We start from the raw sequence: 25,658 nt of genomic DNA on the forward strand, positions 1-25,658 counted from the left end.
AATTCAACATCATAACAGACAAAGCTCTCTGCTTGATTGGCAAACAATCCACCAACATTCACTGCCTCCAATATCATGGCTACACTGGACATTATCTAGATGATGCACCTCAACAACTCTCCATGATATTTTTAACAACACCTCGCTAACCAATGAATCTCCATCACTGAGAAGGACAAATGAAACAGGCAGATGGGAACACCACTAACTCAAAATTCTCCTCCGAGATAAACTGTACTCCCTCTCTAGCAAGATCATGGGAATAGCTTCACCACATGGACTTCAGAAGTTCAAGAAGAAATGTCACATGTTCTGCTCAATGACAGCTAGAGATGGGGAACGAATACTAGTCTTGCCAGTACATATCCTAAGAATGAATTTAAAATGACTGACCTACAAATTGCATTTAATGCAAGTTATTAAACTATACAAAAGGAAAAATTAAAGCAGCAGGTGAAACAGCAGTACTTTAAACAATTTAAGATTATAAACATTGAGCAGAGTTAGAGCAGTGGCCATTCAGTCTATTTCTTCATTCAATACAATCAGGGCTGATTTTAGGCTTTAACTCCATTCTCCCACCCACTCCCCATTTCTCTTAGTTCCCTGACACACCAAAAATATCCCAGCTTGAATGTATTCAACAATGGAGCATCCACAACCCTCTGTGGTAGAGAATTCCAAAGGTTCACAACCCTTTGAATGAAGATATTTTTCACCTCAGTCCTAAATGATTGGTCTCTTATCCTGGGATTGTGCCCTCATGTTTTAGATTCCTTGACCAATGGAAACAATTGGTAGACAGAGTCCACCCTATAATGCCCCTTCAAATTTTTGTACGTTTCAATAAGATCACCTCTCATTCTTCCAGACTCCAGAGGCAGGATTATTTAACTTTACAGCTTCTAAAACAGGTCTACTGTCTTTATCCTTGGCAACTCTGACCAATTACATAATGCGGAAAGAATGAGGCTTTTGTAGTCATCGTTATTGACTACACTATAGGCGAGAGTCCTTCTGATATCATAGAGGAATGATATCTCACAGTCCAGCTCTTTTAAAGTTATTATAGCCTACTACATGCTGCACAACTTTCTTATCCAAAGAAGCATAGGCATATAACGGCTAGAGGGAGGTGGTCATCTGTACACTGTAAAAAAAATGAATAGGCTGAGGCTTTTTTCTTTAGAATGGCTAAGAATGATAAGTAGTCTTTAAAATTATAGAGTAAATGGAGAAAAAGTTGGTTCCTCGTGTGAGGAAATCTAAACTGATGGACAATGAATATAAAAGTCATTAATAAACGAAATAAGGAATTCATGATAAATTGCTCTACTCAGAATGAAATTGATTTTAAAAAGATGGCACGGCGCAATCTCGTTAAAACACTTTTCAGGCCATTTCCCCAGAGAAATAAAGGGTGACTCCTAAACAGTGAGAGCCCTCCACTGCGGACACCTGCCTCCCCGCTCGCTCCCAAATAAACCTGTTGGGACTTTAACCTGGTGCTGTGAGAGACTTCTTACTCCGTTTTGACAGCACCATGGAGTGTTCAATGGTCTGCTGTGACTGTAATTAATTTTTTTTGCAACTTTCTCAAAGGAGTCTATCTGGATTAGTAGAAGCTCGTAATAGAACTCGTGAACCAACTTGCGGCTCCCATTCTTCAGCGACACCACCCGTTTCTGGATAAACACCAGTTTTCGGCTCCAAAATGTCTTCCCTCCCCCTTCCCCGCTGGGCGGGTGGGTGGGTGAGGTGTGCGCATGACGAAGGCAGCGTCAGTGCGCAGTGACGCAATGACGGCTCGTGCCCTGTCTCCCGACCTCCATCTCTTTCCATATCCGCCATCTTGCTCACCGCGTGTTTCCTTTGGGTCCGGGCAAACATAATAAGGTTTGTGAGAGTTGGGGGGGGGGGGAGGAGGAGGGTAAGAAAAGTTTGCCGTGATTGTAAGTCGTCGGACGGTCGGCCCTCTGATCAGGTGGAGGTGAAATCCGTGTGCGGGGCCAGTTGCTGCGGGACGGATCCGTATCGTTGGAACAAATAAAAAAAAAACTAGTTGGCAGCTGGGATTTTAAAAGCGGGTTGTTTGTGCTAATTTAGTGGCTGGTTGTTGTTGTTCAGAGGCCAGGGACGTTAGGCCGCGTCCCCAAGGCTTCTTGGGGGAGGAATTGAAGGGGAAAGAAAGTGCATTACAATTCCCGTCTGCTCGGAGAAACGTGGTCGTTTAGTTGTGGGGTGGGTCGTGAGTTGTACGAATCCGGAGTGGGGTTGTATTACTGCTGTCGCTTACCCTGCAGGAATGGCACATGAGTGCAGCTGAAGTTTTCAATTTGCACCACCCATTTGTACTTGGTGTTGGGAGACATGCCTTTGAAGTGAGAGAGTTGCGATCAATAAATTTAAGAATTGTTTATATTTCCAGAAGATTAAACTTGAGTGTGCAGATATTCGAACTGTATGAAGCTGAACACTTGCAAATTTTGGGCAGGGACCCGATTTTAAATTGCAGGGATAAGTTGCATTTCATATCTGCAAATAAATCTAGATGTAATTATCGATTATTTAACTCGCCTTTGTTTTCTTTCCCCCATAGTAAACGCTATGAATCAGGAAAAGTTAGCTAAACTACAGGCTCAGGTCCGGATAGGTGGAAAGGTGAGATCTTTGTCTAATTGCAGCTAAATTGTTTAATACAATACAAATCACTTATTGCCTATCTTTCATTTTCACTGACATTGTTTTCATATAGTACCGTTCGTGACCTCAGGACATCCTAATTTTTTTTTCATGCAGCGAAGTATTTTTGTAGTGTAGTCACTCATTGCAGTGTAATAATGTATTAATTTGTCTGTACTTGTGTACTGCACCATCTTAAAGCATGTGATTTATTTTTCCACCCAATTTTTGCCTGTATGCAAAGATTATTAAATGAACATAAGTTCATACGGTATAGGAGCAGAATTAAGCCATTTGGCCCATCGAGTCTGCTCTTGTCATTCGATCATGGCTGATATGCTCCTCATCCCCATTTTCCTGCCTTCTCCCCATACATAAAGCCTTCCACCCATTACCAATAAAAATCTGTCTAACTCCTTAAATTTACTCACTGTCCCAGCATCCACCGCACTTTGGGGTAGCGAATTCCACATTCACAACCCTTTGGGAGAAGTAGTTTCTCCTCAACTCCCTTTTAAATTTGCTACCCCTTATCCTAAGACTATGACCTCTCATTCTAGAATGTCCCACAAGAGGAAGTATCTGCTCCACGTCGACTTTATCCATACCTTTTATTATCTTGTATACTTCAATTTAATCTCCCTTCATTCTTCTAAATTCCAGAGAGTATAGTCCTAAATTGTTCAATCTCTCTTCATACGACAAACCCCTCACCTCTGGAATCAATCTAGTGAACCACCTCTGAACTGCCTCCAATGCCAATATATCTTTCCTCAAATAAGGGGACCAAAACTTAGCATGGAACTGGTGACAACAGTTGTCAACAACAACACTGCAGTCTTGGCTAATATTGTAAAATCTTCCTGAGCTGTAAAATGTCAATATCAAGATGGAGTGTGACTTGAAGGAATTTTTTGCAGATTTCTTTTTATTGCTTTACACCTTTCCATGGTCCCTTAATTGGAAGTTGTGGGTTCAGAGTCCATTTTAGGACATGTTAATGTAAACCTACTTGTGACAATAATAAATAAACTTAAACATAAAAAGTTAACTTCTGCAGGACTGGGGAAGTAAGTGTCATTGTAGACGTAATCCTTTACGTAAGATGTTCACCTGAGGCCCTGGTTGTCTGTTCAGGATGTTCAAGATCCCATTACAGTATTTTACAGAGCACTAGATGTCCTATTCCCCTCGACCAGCCAAATAGAGTGGAAAAAGTTACACTTATCTCACTGCTGTTTGCAAAACGGCAGTGGCATTCACTATTGAGTGCTTTAATTGAAAGCAATTCATTGCATGTGATCAACTTTGGGAAGCTTGGGAGGCTTTGTGATATAAACTGCCCTATAATATGACTGGGTTATATCAGGCATTTGCAAAAAAAAATTTCACTACATGGGCTACAGCAGTTTGAGAAGATGATCCATCACCTTGGCAACTAGGAATAGGTAACAAATGCCAGCCTTGCCAGTGATGCCCAAATCCTGACAATTATAAAATATAGCTGTATACAAAGAAATATTTATGTTGCTGATATCAATGCTGAGAATCATAAAAAAAGGTTTGAGGTTTGTTAGTTACCAGTTTCAATGTTTTAAACGAGAATAACAAAGGAAGTCTTCATGTGTCTTTTTTCCTTCAGAATTATAAGATGATTTGAAGGAATTAATTTCCTTTTATTTAAGTATAGCCCTCTTCAGAATAACACATATACTCACTAAGAATTCAAACTGGTGCTGAAGTGTTATTCTGACTTTTGGGTTAAGCCACGTTATATGGGCAATTTGAAAGGAGATTTCTTGTTAATTCGACGGGTACCTTGATCTGAGAGACCAGTGCTGTTACATAGTGAACATATGTTTTGTTCCTCAGCTAATGAATAGCAAATAAAATGCCAACTCGTCCCTGTGGAAAGGATGTTGTCTCTAACTGACGTTATGGTTCAGGTCAGAAATTCCAAAGTGTTGTATGGAGTCCGCCTGAATCATAAGTTTTGCATCTTGAATTTGGCTAGGATAATCATGATGGGTTTAACTTCAGGTATGATTCAAATGACCCACTAGGGAGTTTTTGTCAAACAAAGTTTATTTAAGAATATAGTTAACATGTAACTATATTCGGGGCGGCACGGTAGCACAGTGGTTAGCACTACTGCTTCACAGCTCCAGGGCCCTGGGTTCGATTCCCGGCTTGGGTCACTGTCTGTGTGGAGTTTGCACATTCTCCTTGTGTCTGCGTGGGTTTCCTCCGGGTGCTCCGGTTTCCTCCCACAGTCCAAAGATGTGTGGGTTAGGTTGATTGGCCATGCTAAAAATTGTCCTTAGATGTCCTGAGATGTGTAGGTTAGAGGAATTAGTGTAGGGATATGGGGGTAGGGCCTGGGTGGGTTTGTGGTCGGTGCAGACTCGATGGGCCAAATGGCCTCTTTCTGTACTGTAGGGTTTCTATGATTCTATGTATAGTAAGAAAATTAGCAAGAACTTTCATCAATTACAAACAAGAAACCAAAACAACCACTATAATGTAATGTATAACAAATATATCTAATGTGTTCCAATCAAAACCAAAATCTTCCATAGACAAAACCCTTTGAACAATTTCAACACTTTAGCAAAAACTAATGCTCATGTGATACTGGAAATTGAGTCCTTTGGTTGAAGCCTGCAGTTCTCTGGATTCACTCAGAACAATCTGAAGCCAAAACAGCTTCTCAGAACATCAGGGAGACTCTGGTCAAGCCACCAACAGCAGATTTTCTACTCCAGGAAGGCTTTCAGCTAAACAGCAGAATTTCCCAAAACCAGGGAAGGAGAGAGACACTGCTTTCAGTCTGATGTACACTCCTTTCTAAACTAAAACTCAAGCTAAAAAGCAGCTCTAGCTGAAAACGAAAGAACTCCTGTCACTTGACCTGCCAACCAGGTTTTCTCCTAACAATGCAGAGTCTTAAACATTCCAGTAAAAATAGACAAACCCCCATTTAAGCAGCAATAAAAAGACTCCTAGACAGCTCGGCAACAATGAGAAAAACAAACTGAAAAGGTTTGCTTACTACGCAGAGGTACATGATTTTTTAAAAACATTTCTTAAAGGTACAGGAATGTCACATTGAGCTATGCAATCGGATCTCATCAAAGTTGTAGTATACATCACCATGTCCTTATTAAAATATTACTTTGAGCATTTAATTTCAAGCTTTTTTATACGTCTCTACTGACTTGTAAAGGAAGAGTCTTAACAGAATGGTTATCGAAAAGACTTGTCTTGTGCATTTGGGTCCTGAAGGTTTATTAGGTAAATGCACAGTAGGTGGACAACTTGAAGGTCATTATTCTTCACTTGGCAGGTACATTGAAATGCGAGTGATTGGTATTACAGTGGAACCCTGATTTTACGCGCCCCGATTTAGCGCGAAATTGGATATGACGCGATGAATCATTGGACCATTTTCTTTGCTCTTTCCGGTTTACTGATTTAGCACGACCCCGATTTAGCGCAACCCTGATAACATTCGCGATAACATTTTATGGACCCCAACCATCACGTTACAACGGGGCTGCACTGTATTTGGTGTGAATGTGTACTGTTCTTCACCTGGAGGGTTCAGTGTAAGAAATCATCCAAGGTTCCTAGACCTGCTCACTATTCAGTGGTAGTTGCTGGAAGGTGCTGTGAGCTGACAGTGTATTGGGCTTGGCTTTGATTCCCTGCAATTGAATTGGTTCAGGCAGGAAGAATTGCTACTTTGTTGCAATACAGTACGCGATGACTACCCAGTGCCAGAAACTGTTCCCCAGCTTGGGTCATTGTATGCAGGAGCAAAGAGCACTCTGTACCTTGCATAAACCAAAGTGTATCTTGTGTCAGTGCTGCATGTCTACATTGTAATCTGAGACCCTTTCAGAAGTTATACTTGATTTCTAACATGACACAAGACAACAGCTATTATGGATCATAAATTTGACTATTATTTGTGGTAATGTGCATGTTTTTGACTCTTGTTTTGCTTATTTTTAAAATCTTTCTTGCCCAGTTATTTCACAGTAACCATGCTTGAAAATGTGGGTACGAACCTTGACTATGTATTCTGTCCCACCCTGCAAGTAAAGCTAAATTTAAACGTTTCGTCCTTGTCATTCCTTTCTGAAGGGACAATTTAGGATCTGCAGGAATGGATTTAACCTTTCAATTTGAACAGTTCGCCTGGACTTCTCAACTAAGATTGGGATCACAATGTGCAAAATACAGTGCAGCCAGGCTCTGTTTGACAACTTTGAAATCTCTTAAATCACCAAACACTACTGTTACCTTACCTCAATTCCTTCTCTTCTCGACTAAAAGATCTGTTGATACAGTTATATTCCAGTTTACAAATAATTTGCAAGCATCAAAATACCACTGTTTCTAAATTAAGTGGGATTACATAAACCTAGATGGACAATGACCTTTGCAATGCTAATGTTCATTTTTTCACCATATTTAGTTTGTAATATTGCTTACCATAATTACTAATTTGTGTGTAATACAGTTAGCCTATTTCTAGTAATATATTTTGCCTCCTTGTTGCTGGGGACCGTTCTTATAGTTTTCACAGTCCATGCATTAGCTTTTGTGCATGGATGGATTGTTTGTACTTGGCTTCATTCCACTGGTCAATGTTTTTAAACAATTGTGCAGTAAGTTTAGTCAACAGATCAAGATTATTAATACATGAGAATAGTCTGATGGTATAAGGTTGTGGGTCTTTGGCCTTGTGCCCGCCTGATGCACTCCATTTTTAAGCTGCTTCCCTTGAGAAATTTTATACATTTAGATTTGGCCACAGCAACATTGGAAAATGTCTCCACGTGCACCTATTAAACTAAACAAAGTTATAACAACGGAACAAAGAACCTTTAAAATAAAGCATGTTTTGCCTATTGTGGGCCATTTTATTGCCAAGTTCATGTAAAATAATCTATTGTTTTCAAGTTGCGAAGAAGTTTTACACTAAACATGTATATAATCTTGTGTTATTATGCAGGCAAATTATATTTAAAACTAAATGTTTATGTTGCTGATATCAATGGTGGGATTCTACATAAAGATCTTTTGGGTTGGTTTGATTTGGAGTTTCAAAATTTAAACTAATAACAAAAGAAGCCTTTATGTTTTACCTTTTGACTAATTTCTAGTTATTGGCCAGACTGATTAACTTTGTAATCATTGGAATTTGTCAGGGCACAGCTCGTAGAAAGAAGAAGGTAGTGCACAGAACAGCCACAGCTGATGACAAGAAATTGCAAAGCTCTCTGAAGAAACTGGCAGTTAATAATATTGCTGGAATTGAGGAGGTATGTTTTGCATTTTTCACTTAATTATTTGTTCACTTAATATTTTGTGAAAATTTCTGCACAACGTTTAAAGTGCATTCCTGACCTTGTTTAGTTAATAGAAACTATTTTTCCAATTTTTGTCCAGTATGTGAAATATGATTAAATTGTAGTTATCTTGCTGACATTGGGTTTTCTCCCCAGCATAGATTTTGCATAGTGGAAGAGTGCAACTAGCTCTTTTTTGCTGCCTAGGTTTCTTTAGAGAAACGCTTAGCAGTTCAACAACCTAAGGAATGTGCAATAGCTCTTCTACTAAATTGTAAATACAGTGTGTGGTGTGCCACAAAGTCCCATGGTTCATTATCTCGTCTTGCCAAGTAAACCGTTAATCAAAACACATTGGGCAGTACAAATTGGTCTAGGCTATGATTCCTAATCTGACAGTTGTACAGTAACTGCTGTTAAGAAAAATGGGCCCCTGTGGATACTGGTTGCAAATAAAGTTGGAAGTTTCTATTGCTTAATGATTCATAATATGAACCCTCATGGCCTGATCTTGAGCATGAAGAATGGCCAATTGGTTTGGGTAGCGGAGGCTGCTGTCACAAACAAACCATACAGCAATGTTTTTGGAATAACAGATGAGAACTTGAACAACCTTGTACAGTGGTAGGAGAGGAATTTCAAGATTTATGCTCAACTGATTCCCGAAGGGACACTTGAAATTTCTATTTAACACTATTATTGAAAATACTTTGCTTTCGGATGAATGGCACACTTGTGACTATTTCTATTTTGTGCCAAACAGGTGAATATGATTAAAGATGATGGTCAGGTCATTCACTTCAATAATCCTAAAGTGCAGGCCTCATTATCTGCCAATACTTTTGCTATTACCGGCCACGCTGAGACAAAACAAATCACAGAAATGCTTCCAGGCATTCTCAGCCAGCTTGGAGCTGACAGTCTAACAAGTCTTAGAAAGTTAGCTGAACAGTTGCCACGACAAGGTATGTACAAGATCATTGAAGAGCGATTTACATAATTGTGCCTGTATTGTTATATTTTAAAAAAACTTATCTTAGTCCTTTTTTGTCACATCAGAACATGTATAGTGGATTTTCCAAGCCAAGAAAATATGAACATGGGCATATTTGCCTCTTAGTGTCCTGAGATACGTAGGTTAGAGGGATTAGCGGGTAAAATGTGTGTAGGGATATGGGGGTAGAGCGTAGGTGGGATTGTGGTCAGTGCAGACTCGATGGGCCAAATGGCCTCTTTCTGCACTGTAGGGTTTTTATGATGCTATGATTCTATCTATGTAGATCAATGCTGGTTAACGTTTATGTTGACAAGCAAAGGATTCACTTTGCAGCCTACTGTACTGCCTGTAAATAAGAATGAGATGGGTCGCAGTGAGTTACAAGACAAAGATTCATAGAAACATAGAAAACTACAGCACAAAACAGGCCCTTCGGCCCCACAAGTTGTGCCGAACATATCCCTACCTTTTAGGCCTACCGATAACCCTCCATCCTATTAAGTCCCATGTACTCATCCAGGAGTCTCTTAAAAGACCCTATTGAGTTTGCCTCCACCACCACTGACGGCAGCCGATTCCACTCGCCCACCACCCTCTGTGTGAAACACTTCCCCCTAACATTTCCCCTGTACCTACCCCTCAGCACCTGAAACCTGTGTCCTCTCGTAGCAGCCATTTCCACCCTGGGAAAAAGCCTCTGAGAGTCCACCCGATCTATGCCTCTCAACATCTTATATACCTCTATTAGGTCTCCTCTCATCCTTCGTCTCTCCAAGGAGAAAGGACCGAGCTCCCTCAGCCTATCCTCATAAGGCATGCCACTCAATCCAGGCAACATCCTTGTAAATCTCCTCTGCACCCTTTCAATCTTTTCCACATCCTTGCTGTAATGAGGCGACCAGACTGAGCACAGTACTCCAAGTGGGGTCTGACGAGGGTCTTGTATAGCTGCATCATTATCCCCGGACTCCTAAACTCAATCCTTCGATTGATAAAGGCCAGCACACCATACGCCTTCTTAACTACCTCCTCCACCTGCGGGGCCGATTTTAGAGTCCTATGGACCCGGACCCCAAGGTCCTTCTGATCCTTTACCGTACTAAGAGTCTTTCCCTTTATATTGTACTCCTTCAGTCCAAAGATGTGCAGGTTAGGTTGATTGATTGGCCATGTTAAAAATTGCCCCTTAGTGTCCTGAGATGTGTAGGTTAGAGGGATTAGCGGGTAAATATGTAGGGATATGGGGGTAGGGCCTGGGTGGGATTGTGGTCGGTGCAGACTCAATGGGCCGAATGGCCTCCTTCCGCACTGTAGGGTTTCTATGATTTCTATGATTCATCCCATTCGACCTGCCAAAATGGACCACTATGCATTTATCTGGGTTGAAGTCTATCTGCCACTTCTCCGCCCAGTCTTGCATCCTATCTATGTCCCTCTGTAACTTCTGACATCCCTCCAGACTATCCACAACCCCACCAACCTTCGTGTCGTCGGCAAACTTACCAACCCATCCCTCCACTTCCTCATCCAGGTCATTTTTGAAAATGACAAACAGCATGGGTCCCAGAACAGATCCCTGGGGCACACCACTGGTGACCAACCTCCAATTAGAAAAAGACCCATCTATATACACTCTCTGCCTCCTTTGGGCAAGCCAGTTCTGGATCCACAGGGCAGCAGCCCCTTGGATTCCATGCCCTCTCACTTTTTCTAGAAGCCTTGCATGGGGGACCTTATCGAACGCCTTGCTAAAATCCATATAAACCACATCTACCGCTTTCCCTTCGTCAATGTGTTTAGTCACATTTTCGAAGTACTCCACCAGGCTCGTAAGGCACGATCTGCCTTTGACAAAGCCATGCTGAGTATTCTTGAGCATACTAAACCTCTCTAAATGCTCATAAATCTTGTCCCTCAGGATCTTCTCCATCAGCTTACCAACCACTGAGGTTAGACTCACCGGTCGGTAATTTCCTGGGCTATCCCTATTCCCCTTCTTGAAAATAGGAACCACATCCGCAATCCTCCGGCACCTCTCCCGTCTCCATCGACAATGCAAAGATCATCGCCAGAGGCTCTGCAATCTCTTCCCTCGCCTCCCACAGTAACCTGGGGTACATCCCATCCGGACCCGGCGACCTATCTATCTTGATGCCATTCAGTTAAAGTTTTTAGATAACTCTATCAACTGTAAGCTTAAAATAGAGACTTACATTTATATAGCGCTATTGCCATCTCATGATGTCCCAAAGCATTTTAGAGTCCAAGATTGTTTCCTGGATATGTTTTCTGGCAAGCATAAAAGTTGCTTTTCGGAATCAAAGTGGGAAAACATCTTGGAAACAATGACTGGATACTTTTTCACGAGAATTAAAGTGCAGCAAAAGTTCTTTAAGTGATTAGAGAGGAATAAAATAAGACTGACATATTATAAATCTACAGCTAATATAAAAGGAAATCAAATGAACCACCAAAAATATTGTTAGTAAGGAGAAGGTAGGTTGAGATGGTGAAGAAAAATTAGATTGCTAGAATTAAGTGCATGGATTTCACGGGGTGGAAGATTGATTGTCTGACCAAGCTTGTGGACTTCTTTGAGGAAGTGGGGTCCTGAACTGGAGCTTTGTGCCGATACTTCCATAAATTATCTCTCAGATGCCTTTGTTAAACTCAAATTGTATTATGGAGTAGATCTTGGGTAGAAAAAACAGTGGCTTAAAGGACAGAAAACAGTTATTGGCAGAAGGGCATCAAGGGAAGATAATACTGTGTGTAACTGTAAATTTATCCTTAAATAACTAATAAAGAATAAATTTAGGATGGATTTTGGAGAGTTCTTTATACCCCAATCAGTTTGACCATTGACTCTTGGATGGTGATGTGGAAATGAGAGCTCAGTAAATTGCATGGCTCTGTGGATTATGCTCCAAAGGTTTGGTTGTCCAAGAAACTTAATTAAATCCTACAAATGCATCACAATGATATAACTGCAACTCTCTTGAGTGGGAGATCTGAAACATGCCTTCAAAATCTGGACTGGGTCAAGCAAGGCTGTCTGATAACCCCATACTATTTACAATCTACCTGGCAGTGATTGGCCACCATTGACATAGATGATCTACAGTTTGCAGGTGACTTCAATATCGTCTACTCTGCACTAAATTTGTAAGTCACTCTCTGCCTCTTTAATTCTCCATACAAGAGTTTCTTTCGGCTTGTCCTTGAATGTTGCCAAAGCAAACCTATCAACCCACATCTGGTCAGCCAAATTATCCATCTCCCATTTATGTTGAAGACAATACTCTGAAATATGTTGAGCATAACTTGGCATATTGGGACACTAATGGGCAATTTAGCATCTCCAGTCTACCTAATCTGCACATCTTTGGGCTATGGAAGGAAACCAGAGCACCCGGAGGAAACCCACGCAGACACAGGGAGAACAAACTCCACACAGATACCGAATGAACCTGGGTGTCTGGCGCTGTGAGGCAGCGGTGCTAACCGCTGCCACCATGTCCTTAAATCCAATTCTACAAACATGGAGCCAAAACCCCTGTAGAATCAACTTTGGACTGGACACTGTCCAAAAACCATCTTGCCTGTCAGGTCCTTTTTTTAAAACTCAAATGGCCAATGTTCTGGGGAGGACGAAGAACATGCTTCAGCGTTACTTTAAAGCTCTCCTTTAAGTACGGCAACATGACATTAATGACTAGGAGCAGCGTGCTACCAATTGTTCAGATTGGCAAGAACTTGTCCGTCAAGCTGCATCATGTTTTTGAGTTTTAATGTCTAAATGATGAGACAGAAGAAAGGAAAAGAAGTAAATCCTGCACTCCAGATCCTACTACTGCATGAGATCTCCTGTTCCATGTGCCCAAGAGTTTGTCTGTTCAATCACATGAAGACCCATGGCAAAAACTTGTGACTGAGTGGACACATTTAATTGAGGGACAATGAAAATGAAAACCTTTTGAAACTTTTTTTAAAAAACTGGGTGGATTTAGGTTGATTTTCGATGGATGAACTAAATGATTGTCTTACTGGGCCCTGAGGCAAGCATCCTAAAATGCTGAAAGTTGAGAGGGATAAAAAGTCTCATCGCATTCTGCCATACTTGGATGTAGAGACTGGAAAGTTGCCAGTATATATGGAGTACTTGGTGATTGGCAAATGTATAGAGGTCATGTTACAGAATAATGTTATTAATTGTTATTAATGGGTTAAAGATAGTGGATTGTACAAGGCAAATCATGTCTGCCAATTTTGAGATTTTTGAGGAGATGAGTGTTGATAAAAATGATGTACATACTGAAATTGAAATGGATAGGTATTTGATGGTTGGTGCGATCACAAAGGGCCGAAGGGCCTCTTTCCGTGTTGTGAAACTCTGGCTCTATATTATGTATTATGGGGATGATAGAGATATTAAAATCATGAGACCTGAGCAGAGTAGATAGGAAAAAAATGTTCCCATTATTGGAAGGACCAAGAGGACACAGATTTAAGTTAATTGACAAAAGAAGCAAGGGGACATGAGATATTGAAGAGGACTATTGGGCGGATAGATTTGACAACAAATATGTGGAGAAGTATATATTTTGGAAAGAATACACTAAATGATAAAACTTTGAAAGGAGAAGTTTAGAGACTTGAAGGCTCAGATATATCAACTTTGGTTCAATGGTAGTACTCATTGCAAGATAATGGCTTTAGCCCCACTCTAGAGACTTAAATGCTGTTAATGACGCTGCCTTTCAGATGAGTCATTAAACTTGAGTATTGTTTGTTTTTTGACAACATGAAAGATGCCATGCCAAGGGTGAAAAACTGAAGTATAGACTGTAGAACTGGGGCTTTCTTTACTAGAACAGAGAAAGGGTCAGGGTGTTCCTTATGAATTGTTATTGGAGGAAATCTGTTTCCGTTTTTGGTGCGCCAGTGAATAAGTTTCATAGATCAAAGAATTAAGTGAGAGATTGAGGACCTTTTTAAAAACTGAGATTTCATGACATAGGATGCCCAACCTGAAAACGTTAAAGTAAAATCCACAATGCATTTTAAATGGAAAGTGCATAAATGTAAAAGTTACAGATGGGGCTACCTGTGTAACATTTAACAGAACAAACTAAGTTAGATGAAAAGTTTTCTGCTGTGCTCTGAAATTCTGAGATCGTGGAATGCTGCTCAGTGGATTTTGTTGTGATCCTTAATTACAATACAAACTATGTATGGACAACCAACTTAAAAACACATGTATCAGCTCAGAGCTGATTCCCTTTTCCAAAAAGTTATATCTTTATAGGTATATTAAATGACCTTTAAATTGTTCTTCATTCAGTTTTAAATGCTATCTTAGTTATTTAATTAGTGGATTTTGTGTCTATACTTCCTTATGTAATTAGTGTGCTTTTAAAGAACAAAAGCCTTACTTTCATGTAGCTCTCATTACAAGCTCAAAATCTCAAAGCCCTTTAAAGCCAATGAAGTACTATTGGAATGTAGTTGCTGTTGTAATGTAGGAAAGATGGTGGCCAGTTTGTGCACAGCAAGCTCCTATAGACAGCAATATAATATCCAATCTGTTCTAATGTTGATTGAGGGATAAAAATTGGACAAGATATCGGGGATAAATCTTTGAAGTAGTTTCCTTTTATAAATGCAATTAGGCTACTTGTGAGCTTATTAGTTTAGAGTTGTTACTGCTTCATTGGCAGGTCTTGTTCTGTTTTATCTCAGTAAACTTGCAACTGGCAATTTAATTTTGAATATTTGTCACAATCTGGGTAGATTCTTTGATCAGTTTGAATCGTGAAGTGACTTTATGCTGTATGTAATGCAAGTCTTTAACTGTAAAGACATACGGAAGTACATTTTACAATCTACAGAGGCAGTCAGACCTACATTGTAGCATTTTGTTTGCATGTTAAATTTTATGAATGTAGCTTTTGGTAGTGAACTAAACAGTTTATTTTCTCTTCAATCTAGTTTTGGATAATAAAACGCCCAAAGCTGAAGACATTGATGAAGAAGATGATGACGTCCCAGGTAAATGAGAATTAGTTTTTGCCTTGGAAACCGGCTTTTGGTTTCTAATTGACCAGAAATCTGTTGTCAGCACAGCAATTACATTCAGTGTCTCTAAATTTATGTACTTGAGCAACAGGACCACAGAAGTCAAAGCTGATCAGTTTGTCCCATTCTGTATGTGCTGGTGGCTATCTGAATTTTGGAGGATGTTGGAACACCAAGAAATGTTTAGGCATTCTGAGCACTAAATTCTGCCATTCTCTCAAAGTTTAAAAACAGTGCATAATTCTAGATTTGTACTCAAGGTAAACTTGTAAAATTTGTTTAGGATATTCTCATGTCATAAAGGAAAATGTATGATTACAAGTACATGCCATTATATTATGGGATCATTAATATTATACACCTAAACATTTATAGAATCCCTATAGTGCAGAAAGAGGCCATTTGGCTCATCGGGTCTGCACCGGCCACAATCCAAACCAGGCCTTATCCCCGTAACCCCACCTGCTGGTTGCCCTGACACTAAGGGGCAGTTTACCATAGCCTATCAACTTAACCCACACATCTTTTCAAATCACTTCAGTACACATTCCAAAGTTATGACATGAGATTTATAGAAAGACTGCAATGCTACATCCAAGCTTCAGATACCACTGCAAGTCAGGTGGTCATCTTGTTCCGTCTTGAATCTTGGATTTGCTCAGGCTTGGGAAAATTTGTGAGAGTCCTGTGGTAATGGTCATTGTCGCATATCAATTGTGGGATTGTGACTATATGGAATAGAGTACTTTTGTGGCTGCAGGCACTCTGGATTGGTAAAGAGGGATGGCATTTGTGGAGCATATACAGGTTAAAGTGTTTGATTTTTGAATTGGCCTTTCACCGTTTTGCTGATGATGATGTTCAGGGTCTAGCTCCAGGCCATTTTATAGTCTTCCTTGATGGCTAGCCAAGCTTGCATTTTCATGATATTGTTCCGGCCCTCCAGGTGCAGAATGGCATAGTAGAATTGCAGAAACTTGCGGCACAGCAGGTTGCTATTTGGCCTATTGTGCCTCTGAGAGCAGTCATGTTTAGTAGCAGATCTGCATTTTTTTTTTTGTCTACAAACCTGCAAGTTCTTCACCTTCAAGTGCCTGATCATTTTCCAATAATTTTGATTCCAACTCTTCTGGTTATTGCTGCAATTGCCAGAATGAATTTTTCCCCCCATTCTTTCAAAACCTCTCATCTTGAAAATCTCTCATTAGGTCACCTCATATAACTTGTGTTCAAAGGAAAATAGTCCTTCCTACCTTTTCCAATCTCGCCTCGAAACTGAAGTTCCTCATCACTGGTAATATTCTGATGAGCCTCTTCTATACCCTTTCTACTGCCTTTATCTTTCCTGAAGCGTGGTGACCAGAATTGTTCACAATGTTCCAACTGAGGCTTAAGGATTTTGTAGTTGTAATGATGATGAAACTGCCAGCCCTGCCTCATAGAGTTATAGAGGTTTACAGCATAGAAACATGCCCTTTGGCCCAACTTGTCCATGCCACCCAGTTTTTACAAAATTGTACCCGCCTTACTACTACCTCTGACAGCTCGTTCCAGATACTCACCACCCTCTGTGAAAAAATTGCCCCTTTGGACCCTTTTGTATCTCCCCACTTACCTTAAACCTATGCATTCTAGTTTTAGACTCCCCTACCTTTGGGAAAAGATGTTGACTATCTACCTCATCTATGCTCCTCATTTTATAGACCTCTATAAGATCACCCCTCAGTCTCCTATGCTCCAGGGATAAAAGTCCCAGTCTATCCAGCCTCTTATAACTCAAACCATCAAGTCCCGGTAGCATCCTAGTAAATCTTTTTTGCACTCTTTTCTAGTTTAATAATATCCTTTCTATAATAGGGTGACCAGAACTGTACACAGTATTCCAAGTATGGACTTACCAATGTCTTGTACAACTTCAACAAGACGTCCCAACTCTTGTATTCAATGTTCTGACCAATGAAACCAAGGATGTCGAATGTCTTCTTCACCACTCTGTCCACCTATGACTCCACTTTCAAGGAGCAATGAACCTGTACCCCTAGATCTCTTTGTTCTACAACACTCCCCAACACCCTACCATTAACTGAGTAAGTCCTGCTCTGGTTCGATCTACTGAAATGCATCACCTCGCATTTATCTAAATTAAGCTTCATCTGCCATTCATCTGCCAACTGGCTCAATTGATCAAGATCCTGTTGCAATCTCAGGATAGCTGCCTTCACTGTCCACTATGCCACCAATCTTGGTGGCCATGCTAAATTCTCCCTCCATGTACCCGAACAGGCGCCGGAATGTGGCGACTAGGGGATTTTCACGGTAACATCATTGCAGTGTGAATGTAAACCTACTTGTGACTAATAAATAAACTTTTACTTTAAACTTACTAACCATGCCTCCTAAATTCTCATTTAAATCATTAATACAAATGACAAATAACAGTGGACCCAGCACCAATCCCTGAGGCACACTGCTGGTCACAGGCCTCCAGATGAAAAACAACCCTTTATAACCATCTTCTGTCATCAAGCCAATTTTATACCCAATTGGCTACCTCACTCTGGATCCCATGAGATTTAACCTTATGCAACAATTGTCTTATGAAACTAACAGCAACTGCTAGCCTGCGCTGTTAAATGCAAAAATACAAACGTTTTTGTTAATAATTACCTGCATGTCCATGGAGTGTACTGAGAATATGCACAATTGGAAATCTCCTGAACTGAAGTGACCTTTCACTTGTTATCACTGTAAAAACCCTGAAACGATTGTCTTGTTGAAAGAGCTGCAAGTGGACTTTTATTGCCACGCTAAATCGTCATTACTCCTGAACAACCTCTATGATCCCTTCTTAAATATTGAAATTAGTTATTACTGAGTTAAACATTTTTACCCATGATGTTTTCTGGTCTCTTTCTATAATTAATTTAAATTATTTGTAACTGATGGGTAGATATTCTTCTATGGTAACACACTCCATTTGCCCTACCTCAATTCCCAGGACCAAATCCAAAACTGCTTCCTTCCTACTTGGACTGGAGATGTATTGATTGGGAATGTTTACTCATGCACATACTAGAATTTTTTTTTCTTCCCTTCCCTTTGCTGTTTATCCCAGTATATTAAGGTAATAATTTTGTTACACATCTTTGAAATTTGTTAGCCTATTCCTCTCTGGCTGTTTGGAGCTTATGTATGAAATTTTAAAAACTCAACAGCTCCCAAGTTCCTCAACTCAAGCCACAGATTTGCTCCTAGAAGCATCTAGTAAATCTATTTGGAACTATAATACAAAAGTTTTTGTTAATGATTACCTGCATGTTCATGGAGTGCACTGAAAGTATGCACAATTGGTGACCTTTCACTTGGTGTCACTGTAAAATAAGGCCTGGGTGGGATTGTGGTTGGTGCAGACTCGATGGGCTGAATGGCCTCCTTCTGCACTGTAGGGATTCTATAACATCATCCTTATTCAATGTTTCCAAGCCATGTTCTTGCTTTTGTTTCCTCTGCCATTCCTGAATATTTGATAACTGGCAATATTAATAATCCATTTCTGCCCTGTTGGCTTAATGTTCATTGAGAAACTGGTCTAACCTGGTGATTTCCTTTCTGCATCCATCTGCAATGAGTACTTCTGGGGTTCTCTATTGAAACATTTCTAAAGATTATATTGCCCTCTTTTTCTCCTCTTTCTGTTGTTTCTTGCCAAACATCTACTCGCTTTACATCTGAGCCTTCTCCAGTATATGGTCCTCCTGTGCCATTGCCTTCTATGGGGAAACTAATAGCTTGTCCAGGCTGTTCTGAAAGCTACCAGGTGGCACACAAAATTGCCCCAGTATTGGCACAATGGCGGTCTGAAGTCAGGAATTTTGTGTCGTTGAGGCATCAAATCAATGATCAACCATTCTGCCATCAATGTATTGATGCTGCAGTGTTTGGAGCTGCTTTAACCTTTCTATTAGTATATTTAACCATTGCTGCCTTGACCTTTTCAATCTGGGTGAAAATGTTTCATAAATAGTACACCAGATATGTTTTAAACTCATGCATTTTTTTTTGTTTTTGCAGACCTTGTTGAAAATTTTGATGAGGCATCAAAAAATGAAGCCAACTAATGCTACTAGCACACCATGGACTAGGATAAAGACTGTACCAACAAGGAAACTTATTCCAAAGTTTTACTATATTAAAGTGAAAAATCACAAGTTTGCAAATACAGTGAACTAAGGCATTTTATATTTTAATGATGCTGAATGTTCAGCATCTTTCAATTGGTTGAAATCACTTGTTTGCATTTTGCACTTCGAAAGAGAATCCTTTGGTCTGAAGTTTGTAAGACGGTGAGATTTCATTAAAACACAACCTGAATAGGTTGCAAACAGTGGTGAGCAAGCTGGCGAAGAAGTCTTATTTAAGGTTTTCCCTCATGACATGCAAATAAAATAGATTGATTAACTCCTTGTATATTGTGTGAAATTCATTTTAGTATTCATTTAATTGAATTGGACTGCATGGAAGTCGCTGAAGGGACATATCTTGATTTCATTTTGTCTTCTCAAGACAGTATTCTTAACTTTTATAGTTCTCCAAAGTACATCCCTTACCACATATCAGTACCTTCCCCCTGAATGGCAGAGGCAGAAGACATGATAGCAAAGCTATTTTATGTATCATTGTACCATGTTATACTAAGCTTCAGATGGTTGAAAAGGCAATGGTTTTCTACCTGGCTTACAAACACAAATGATGGCCGTAAAAAGGTTGTGGATTGACACTCTGCCTAATATTTAAAATTCCAACATTTTTAAATCTGTTCTTGCAAATTAAGTAACTTGTTCTACTGGGTAAATCCCAATCTGCCGTTCTTCACGTTAATACATAATAATGCTCAATGATTCAGTTATGGAGGACATCAGTTCTGCACTCAGTCTTAGCTACACATGTACTTAATATTTTGTTATCCTAGAGCTGTAATCAGGAGTGGCACTCTAGCATTGTTCCTGGTGCAGGGAAACACGTCAGTTGTAAAGCACAGGGTGAGATCAATTTATTTGCATGTTGGCAATCAAACTTGAGACATACCAGGTGCAGGCAGGACATTTACATATGGTAGGATGGAAAAAAAGTCCAGGTTTTTCTTAAAAATCTCTCAACACCGGGTTAAAGTTCAACAGGTTTATTTGGTAGCACGAGCTTTCGGAGTGCTGCCCCTTCATGAAATGAGTGACAAACCATCTCACTCAGCTGATGAAGAGGCAGCGCTCCGAAAGCTCATACTACCAAATAAACCTGTTGGACTTTAACCTGGTGTTGTGAGACTTTTTATTGTGCCTACCCCCAGTCCAATGGCGGCATCTCCACATCATTTCTTAAAAATGCCAGATTAGTGAGTGGATTTGTAATATTTATAATTTTACTGTTGAGCTAAAATAAGACCAGGCAACTATTGAAGTCACATGAAATATTCACTGAAGCACTCTGCTTTTTGCTTGTTAAATATGGTGAAGACTATTGTTTCCTTTTCAAACCAGCTTTCCCCATTCTAATTCTAGCTATGAAATGCATGAAAATTTCATAAACATTGATTTTGGATCCATAATCAGATGATTCTACACAAACTCTGCCGCGATTAGCATAACAACTGCAAGTTGTAAAATGGAGATTAATAAACTGCACATCAATAAGGATCATAAAAATGATGTCCATTGAACAGAGGATATCGATGACTGCTTTGTTTCTGGCATGATGAAAACTTGATAAAGATAGGTTTTGGCAACTATTACTGAGAGTAGTTAGGGTCATAATCTAAGCATAGTAAATTGTAAACAATTTAAAAAGCCACCATATTAGTGCTGTTCTGACGTTTTAAAAATGATATTGATGGCCTCACCCTGAACCTGCATGTTGCAGTCTATTCCCGATTTTGGTTGGGCAGAAAAGTGGCTTTAAATAGGTTAAGTTGAAATAGCATGAATCATTATTTGTAAAAATACAACAATTCTCTAATGAATCTGATAACATACCTTCTTACTGAACCTTAACTCCGATATGTTACAAGGTTTGTTGAGGATTGTCACAATAGTCTGCAAAATGTTTGCTACTCTGTGGAGAGTGCTTTAATTCTCATTGAATAGAGTTCTGTTGTGCTGAAGTCTAAATTTCCATCCAAGTCATCAAGGTAAGTTTTATATACAATGTAATTCATTGTGTGATATACTGTGAATCTCTACTTTGATTTAGTTACATCACAATATGCGAAGAACCAAAGTCAATCACTTTCCACAATCACAATGTGTTTTGGTGTACTTAACTACGCCTGTATAAAGGCTAACATTGAAATAACTCTTTGCTAATTGTTGTGAAAAAATAGTTTTAAATAATTGTTAATTTACCTTGGATTGGCTACATATGCTGCCTTTCACATTCTTTGCAAGTTATAGTTGGTGAATTATTTTTGAAGTGCAGTTTTTTGTCTTGAAAGCATATTTGAAGGCTACTTTGTGCACCTGGTTCCACAAACAAATGACCAGTCCTCTGTTTTGATAGTGTTGCATGAGGGTTGAATGTGGACCATTACAGTAGAAAGGCTCCCTATTTAGAGGATCATTTCTTTCCTGGAAAAGAGATCCAAGTTGATGTATCTGAAAGACAACAATGTAGCATTATTTTGAGAAAAATGTTTCCTCAGTCATGTTGGACTCCATGTCCCACACACACCTGTTGAAATCTTGTGTTCAACGCCATGGTGCATTTGGAAGTATGTACTTGTGTGATGTATACAAGTTATATGAAGATCAGAGCATCACATTATGCTGGCTGAATACTGCAAGCATGTGTACCTGGCTAGCAGCTCAAGTGGTTGAATTTATGATGTTTGAACATAACAATAAAATAAATCTGAATTCTCTGGGCTATAGCTGTTCAATCAGATGCTGCAGTGGTAGTGATTTGTTGGATAACCACTGAATCGAGGCAACGCTTCATAATGAACCAATATATGCTTACATTGGAGATCTTGCCACAAGGAAATTGAAGCACCATAAATGTTACGTTGCTTTGATTTTTTTAAACCATTAATTTTCCACCCTTAAAAGTGTCTTGTTCATTGGAGTAAGTTCTGAACAGGGGTCAGTTTCCTTGCTAATTTTATCATTATTCATTTAGATAGATTCTTAGAGGTTTATAACACACAAGGAGACCATTCGGCCCATTGTGTCCATGTCAGTTAACACAGATCTGACTACACAATTCCACTTTCCATCACATGGGCCCATTGCCCTGGAGGTTATGGCAGTGCAAGGGAATATTTAAATGCTTCTTAATGTTACAAGAATTTATGAATCAATAGCCCCTTAAGACAGTGAGTTCCAGACTCCCACTATCTTTTGAGTGAAAATGTTTCTCCTCAACTCCCCATCAGGTCCCCTCTCAACCTTCACTGCTCCAAGTAAAACAGCCCCAGACTGTTCAATATTTTCTCATAGCTCAGATCCTCAAGCCCAGGCAGCACCCTGTAAACCTCATCTGCACCCTCTCCAGTAAACTTTGGCAAGTTTTGGTAAATTATTTGACTTGACATCCATTGAAGACATTCGCAGCCTCCTATTTATATTTTCATACTTGCTGCAGCGACAGCTGGTGTATAGCGATCAGGTAAATGTAAAATACCATTTTCAAACTGCAATTTTTGTTTCCCCCATAAAGTAACTGATACATTAATAACCACGGTGAAAATAGCAGTGTTCTTTGGCATGACGCTCTTGACTCCTTTCCGTATTGAGCTGTATATAGTTTTAAGCACCAGCTAAGGAAAACAAATCTGTTAAGTGTCTAATTCCCTGCTTTGTTTATCCACTCATTCTACAACTTTCACAATTGTGTTACCTCCACCTTTCCAATTCATTTTTGTCTCTTTCTTGCTCTCCATAAGTCTCATCCAGTTTTTGTATCTGATATACCGACTTTTATAGCATTTACAAAGAACAATACAGCACAGGAACAGGCGCTTCGGCCCTCCAAGCCTGTGCCGCTCCCTGGTCCAAACTAGACCATTCTTTTGTATCCCTCCATTCCAACTCTGTTCATGTGGCTATCTAGATAAGTCTTAAACGTTCCCAGTGTGTCCGCCTCCACCACCTTGCCCGGCAGCGCATTCCAGGCCCCCACCACCCTCTGTGTAAAATACGTCCATCTGATATCTGTGTTAAACCTCCCCCCCTCACCTTGAACCTATGACCCCTCGTGAACATCACCACCGACCTGGGAAAAAGCTTCCCACCATTCACCCTATCTATGCCTTTCATAATTTTATACACCTCTATTAGGTCACCCCTCATCCTCCGTCTTTCCAGTGAGAACAACCCCAGTTTACCCAATCTCTCCTCCTAACTAAGCCCTTCCATACCAGGCAACATCCTGGTAAACCTCCTCTGCACTCTCTCTAAAGCCTCCACGTCCTTTTGGTAGTGTGGCGACCAGAACTGGGCGCAGTATTCCAAATGCGGCCGAACCAACGTTCTATACAACTGCAACATCAGACCCCAACTTTTATACTCTATGCCTTGTCCTATAAAGGCAAGCATGCCATATGCCTTCTTCACTACCTTCTCCACCTGACATCACCTTCAAGGATCTGTGGACTTGCTCACCCAGGTCTCTCTGCGCATCTACACCCTTTATGGTTCTGCCATTTATCATATAGCTCCCCCCTATGTTAGTTCTATCAAAATGCATCACTTCGCATTTATCTGGATTGAACTCCATCTGCCATTTCTTTGCCCAAATTTCCAGCCTATTTATATCCTTCTGTAGCCTCTGACAATGTTCCTCACTATCTGCAAGTCCAGCCATTTTCGTGTCATCCGCAAACTTACTGATCACCCCAGTTACACCTTCTTCCAGATCGTTTATATAAATCACAAACAGCAGAGGTCCCAATACAGAGCCCTGCGGAACACCACTAGTAAGAAGTTTAACAACACCAGGTTAAAGTCCAACAGGTTTATTTGGTAGCAAAAGCCACACAAGCTTTTGCTACCAAATAAACCTGTTGGACTTTAACCTGGTGTTGTTAAACTTCTTACTGTGTTTACCCCAGTCCAACGCCGGCATCTCCACATCATGAACACCACTAGTCACAGGCATCCAGCCGGAAAAAGACCCTTCCACTACCACCCTCTGTCTTCTGTGACCAAGCCAGTTCTCCACCCATCTAGCCACCTCCCCCTTTATCCCATGAGATCCAACCTTTTGCACCAACCGACCATGAGGGACTTTGTCAAACGCTTTACTAAAGTCCATATAGATGACATCCACGGCCCTTCCCTCGTCAACCATTCTAGTCACTTCTTCAAAAAACTCCACCAGGTTAGTGAGGCATGACCTCCCTCTCACAAAACCATGCTGACTATCGTTAATGAGTTTATTCCTTTCTAAATGCGCGTACATCCTATCTCTAAGAATCCTCTCCAACAACTTCCCTACCATGGATGTTAATTTAATGATTTGATCAATTTCTGTTTCTATTTTGCAAGTTCAGTTTACATAGCAGAAGAGCAAGGGATTAATAATATGGCAGAATCGCAAACAATGAGTTAGAGGTACGTATTAAGACTGGATGGTAAGGAAGGAGTTCACGCATGACCTAATGCAGTGTGTCCAACAGAAATAAGCCCGATGCCTCTCTGCTTTGACTAGAGTGTGGCTTTAATATTAAACTGTGATTCTTTCTAAGGTTTTCCATAATGTCATCTAGAACAAAGCATGAAAAGTCCTGGCATTCCTTCTAAATGAAAGTTGATGGTGTAAATTTAAGATTCCATTGCGCAACCTGATTATTTTTGGACTGTGTTAGAAAATAATGCAGTTTAGAAAATCCGCTGTTCACTTAAATACACGGGAAGTCTGTAAAATTGACCCCTATGCTTTGTCTACTCCGCCTGATATACTTTATATGATACAGAGGTGACAGTAAATTACATCTTTTTTCAGGACCTCCAGAAGCAGGAATGTAATCACTTACATTACAGTGGGCACTGTTAAAGCCGATACTAAGAAATATTGGCACCAAAGCAAATATTGAAATATAATTATTAGCAAAACTTTGTTTCCATTAACCTATGAAGGCAGAATTATAATGGTATATTGCTCCCTACAAAGGATATTTAACATGAATCGTGTGTTGCCTGATAAACAATAATTGAATAAACAAATATATGTTACTGAATCTGAGTTTATTATTTAAAAAGTCATAGTACACCATTTATTAATCGATTGTCTGATTGAATCTCGCGACATTCTTAAACATTTGATAGCATGCTTGTTGACCATGAAAGGTTAAAAGATATTTGCATTTTTTTTTAAAATTAGCATTTAATGAAATTTTTAACATGCCTATGTTCAGTCTTGCCGTTTTGACATCTTTATACTTTTTCACTGGTTTAATATAAATGTCCTGTAAGAGTCCAACTATTTCCTTGTTTATTTTCTTTTTTATATTAATAATTTCATATCTAAACTTCCACATGTGTAATGGCATG

General features: G+C 39.8%; 2 protein-coding genes across 5 annotated transcripts in view; one reads left to right on the plus strand and one right to left on the minus strand.

Annotated features, from left to right (window-relative positions):
- Window positions 1-25,658, minus strand: part of cc2d1b (coiled-coil and C2 domain containing 1B) — a 417,139-nt gene that overhangs the window by 204,757 nt on the left and 186,724 nt on the right. The window lies entirely within an intron of this gene.
- Window positions 1,784-19,575, plus strand: btf3l4 (basic transcription factor 3-like 4). 4 transcript variants are annotated; one of them, XM_078218566.1, is made up of 6 exons: window positions 1,784-1,896; window positions 2,600-2,661; window positions 7,902-8,015; window positions 8,806-9,007; window positions 15,031-15,090; window positions 19,189-19,575. In XM_078218566.1, the coding sequence occupies exons 2-6, from the start codon at window positions 2,608-2,610 to the stop codon at window positions 19,233-19,235; spliced, it is 477 nt and encodes a 158-aa protein (XP_078074692.1). In that variant the 5' UTR covers window positions 1,784-1,896; window positions 2,600-2,607; the 3' UTR covers window positions 19,236-19,575. The 4 variants fall into 4 exon arrangements, with proteins under 4 accessions (XP_078074692.1, XP_078074693.1, XP_078074694.1 ...); XM_078218567.1 differs by having other exon boundaries at window positions 1,889-1,984; XM_078218568.1 differs by having other exon boundaries at window positions 1,894-1,990.

This window comes from Mustelus asterias, chromosome 8 (assembly GCF_964213995.1).
Source record: "Mustelus asterias chromosome 8, sMusAst1.hap1.1, whole genome shotgun sequence".
NCBI classification, from domain to species: Eukaryota; Metazoa; Chordata; class Chondrichthyes; order Carcharhiniformes; family Triakidae; genus Mustelus; species Mustelus asterias.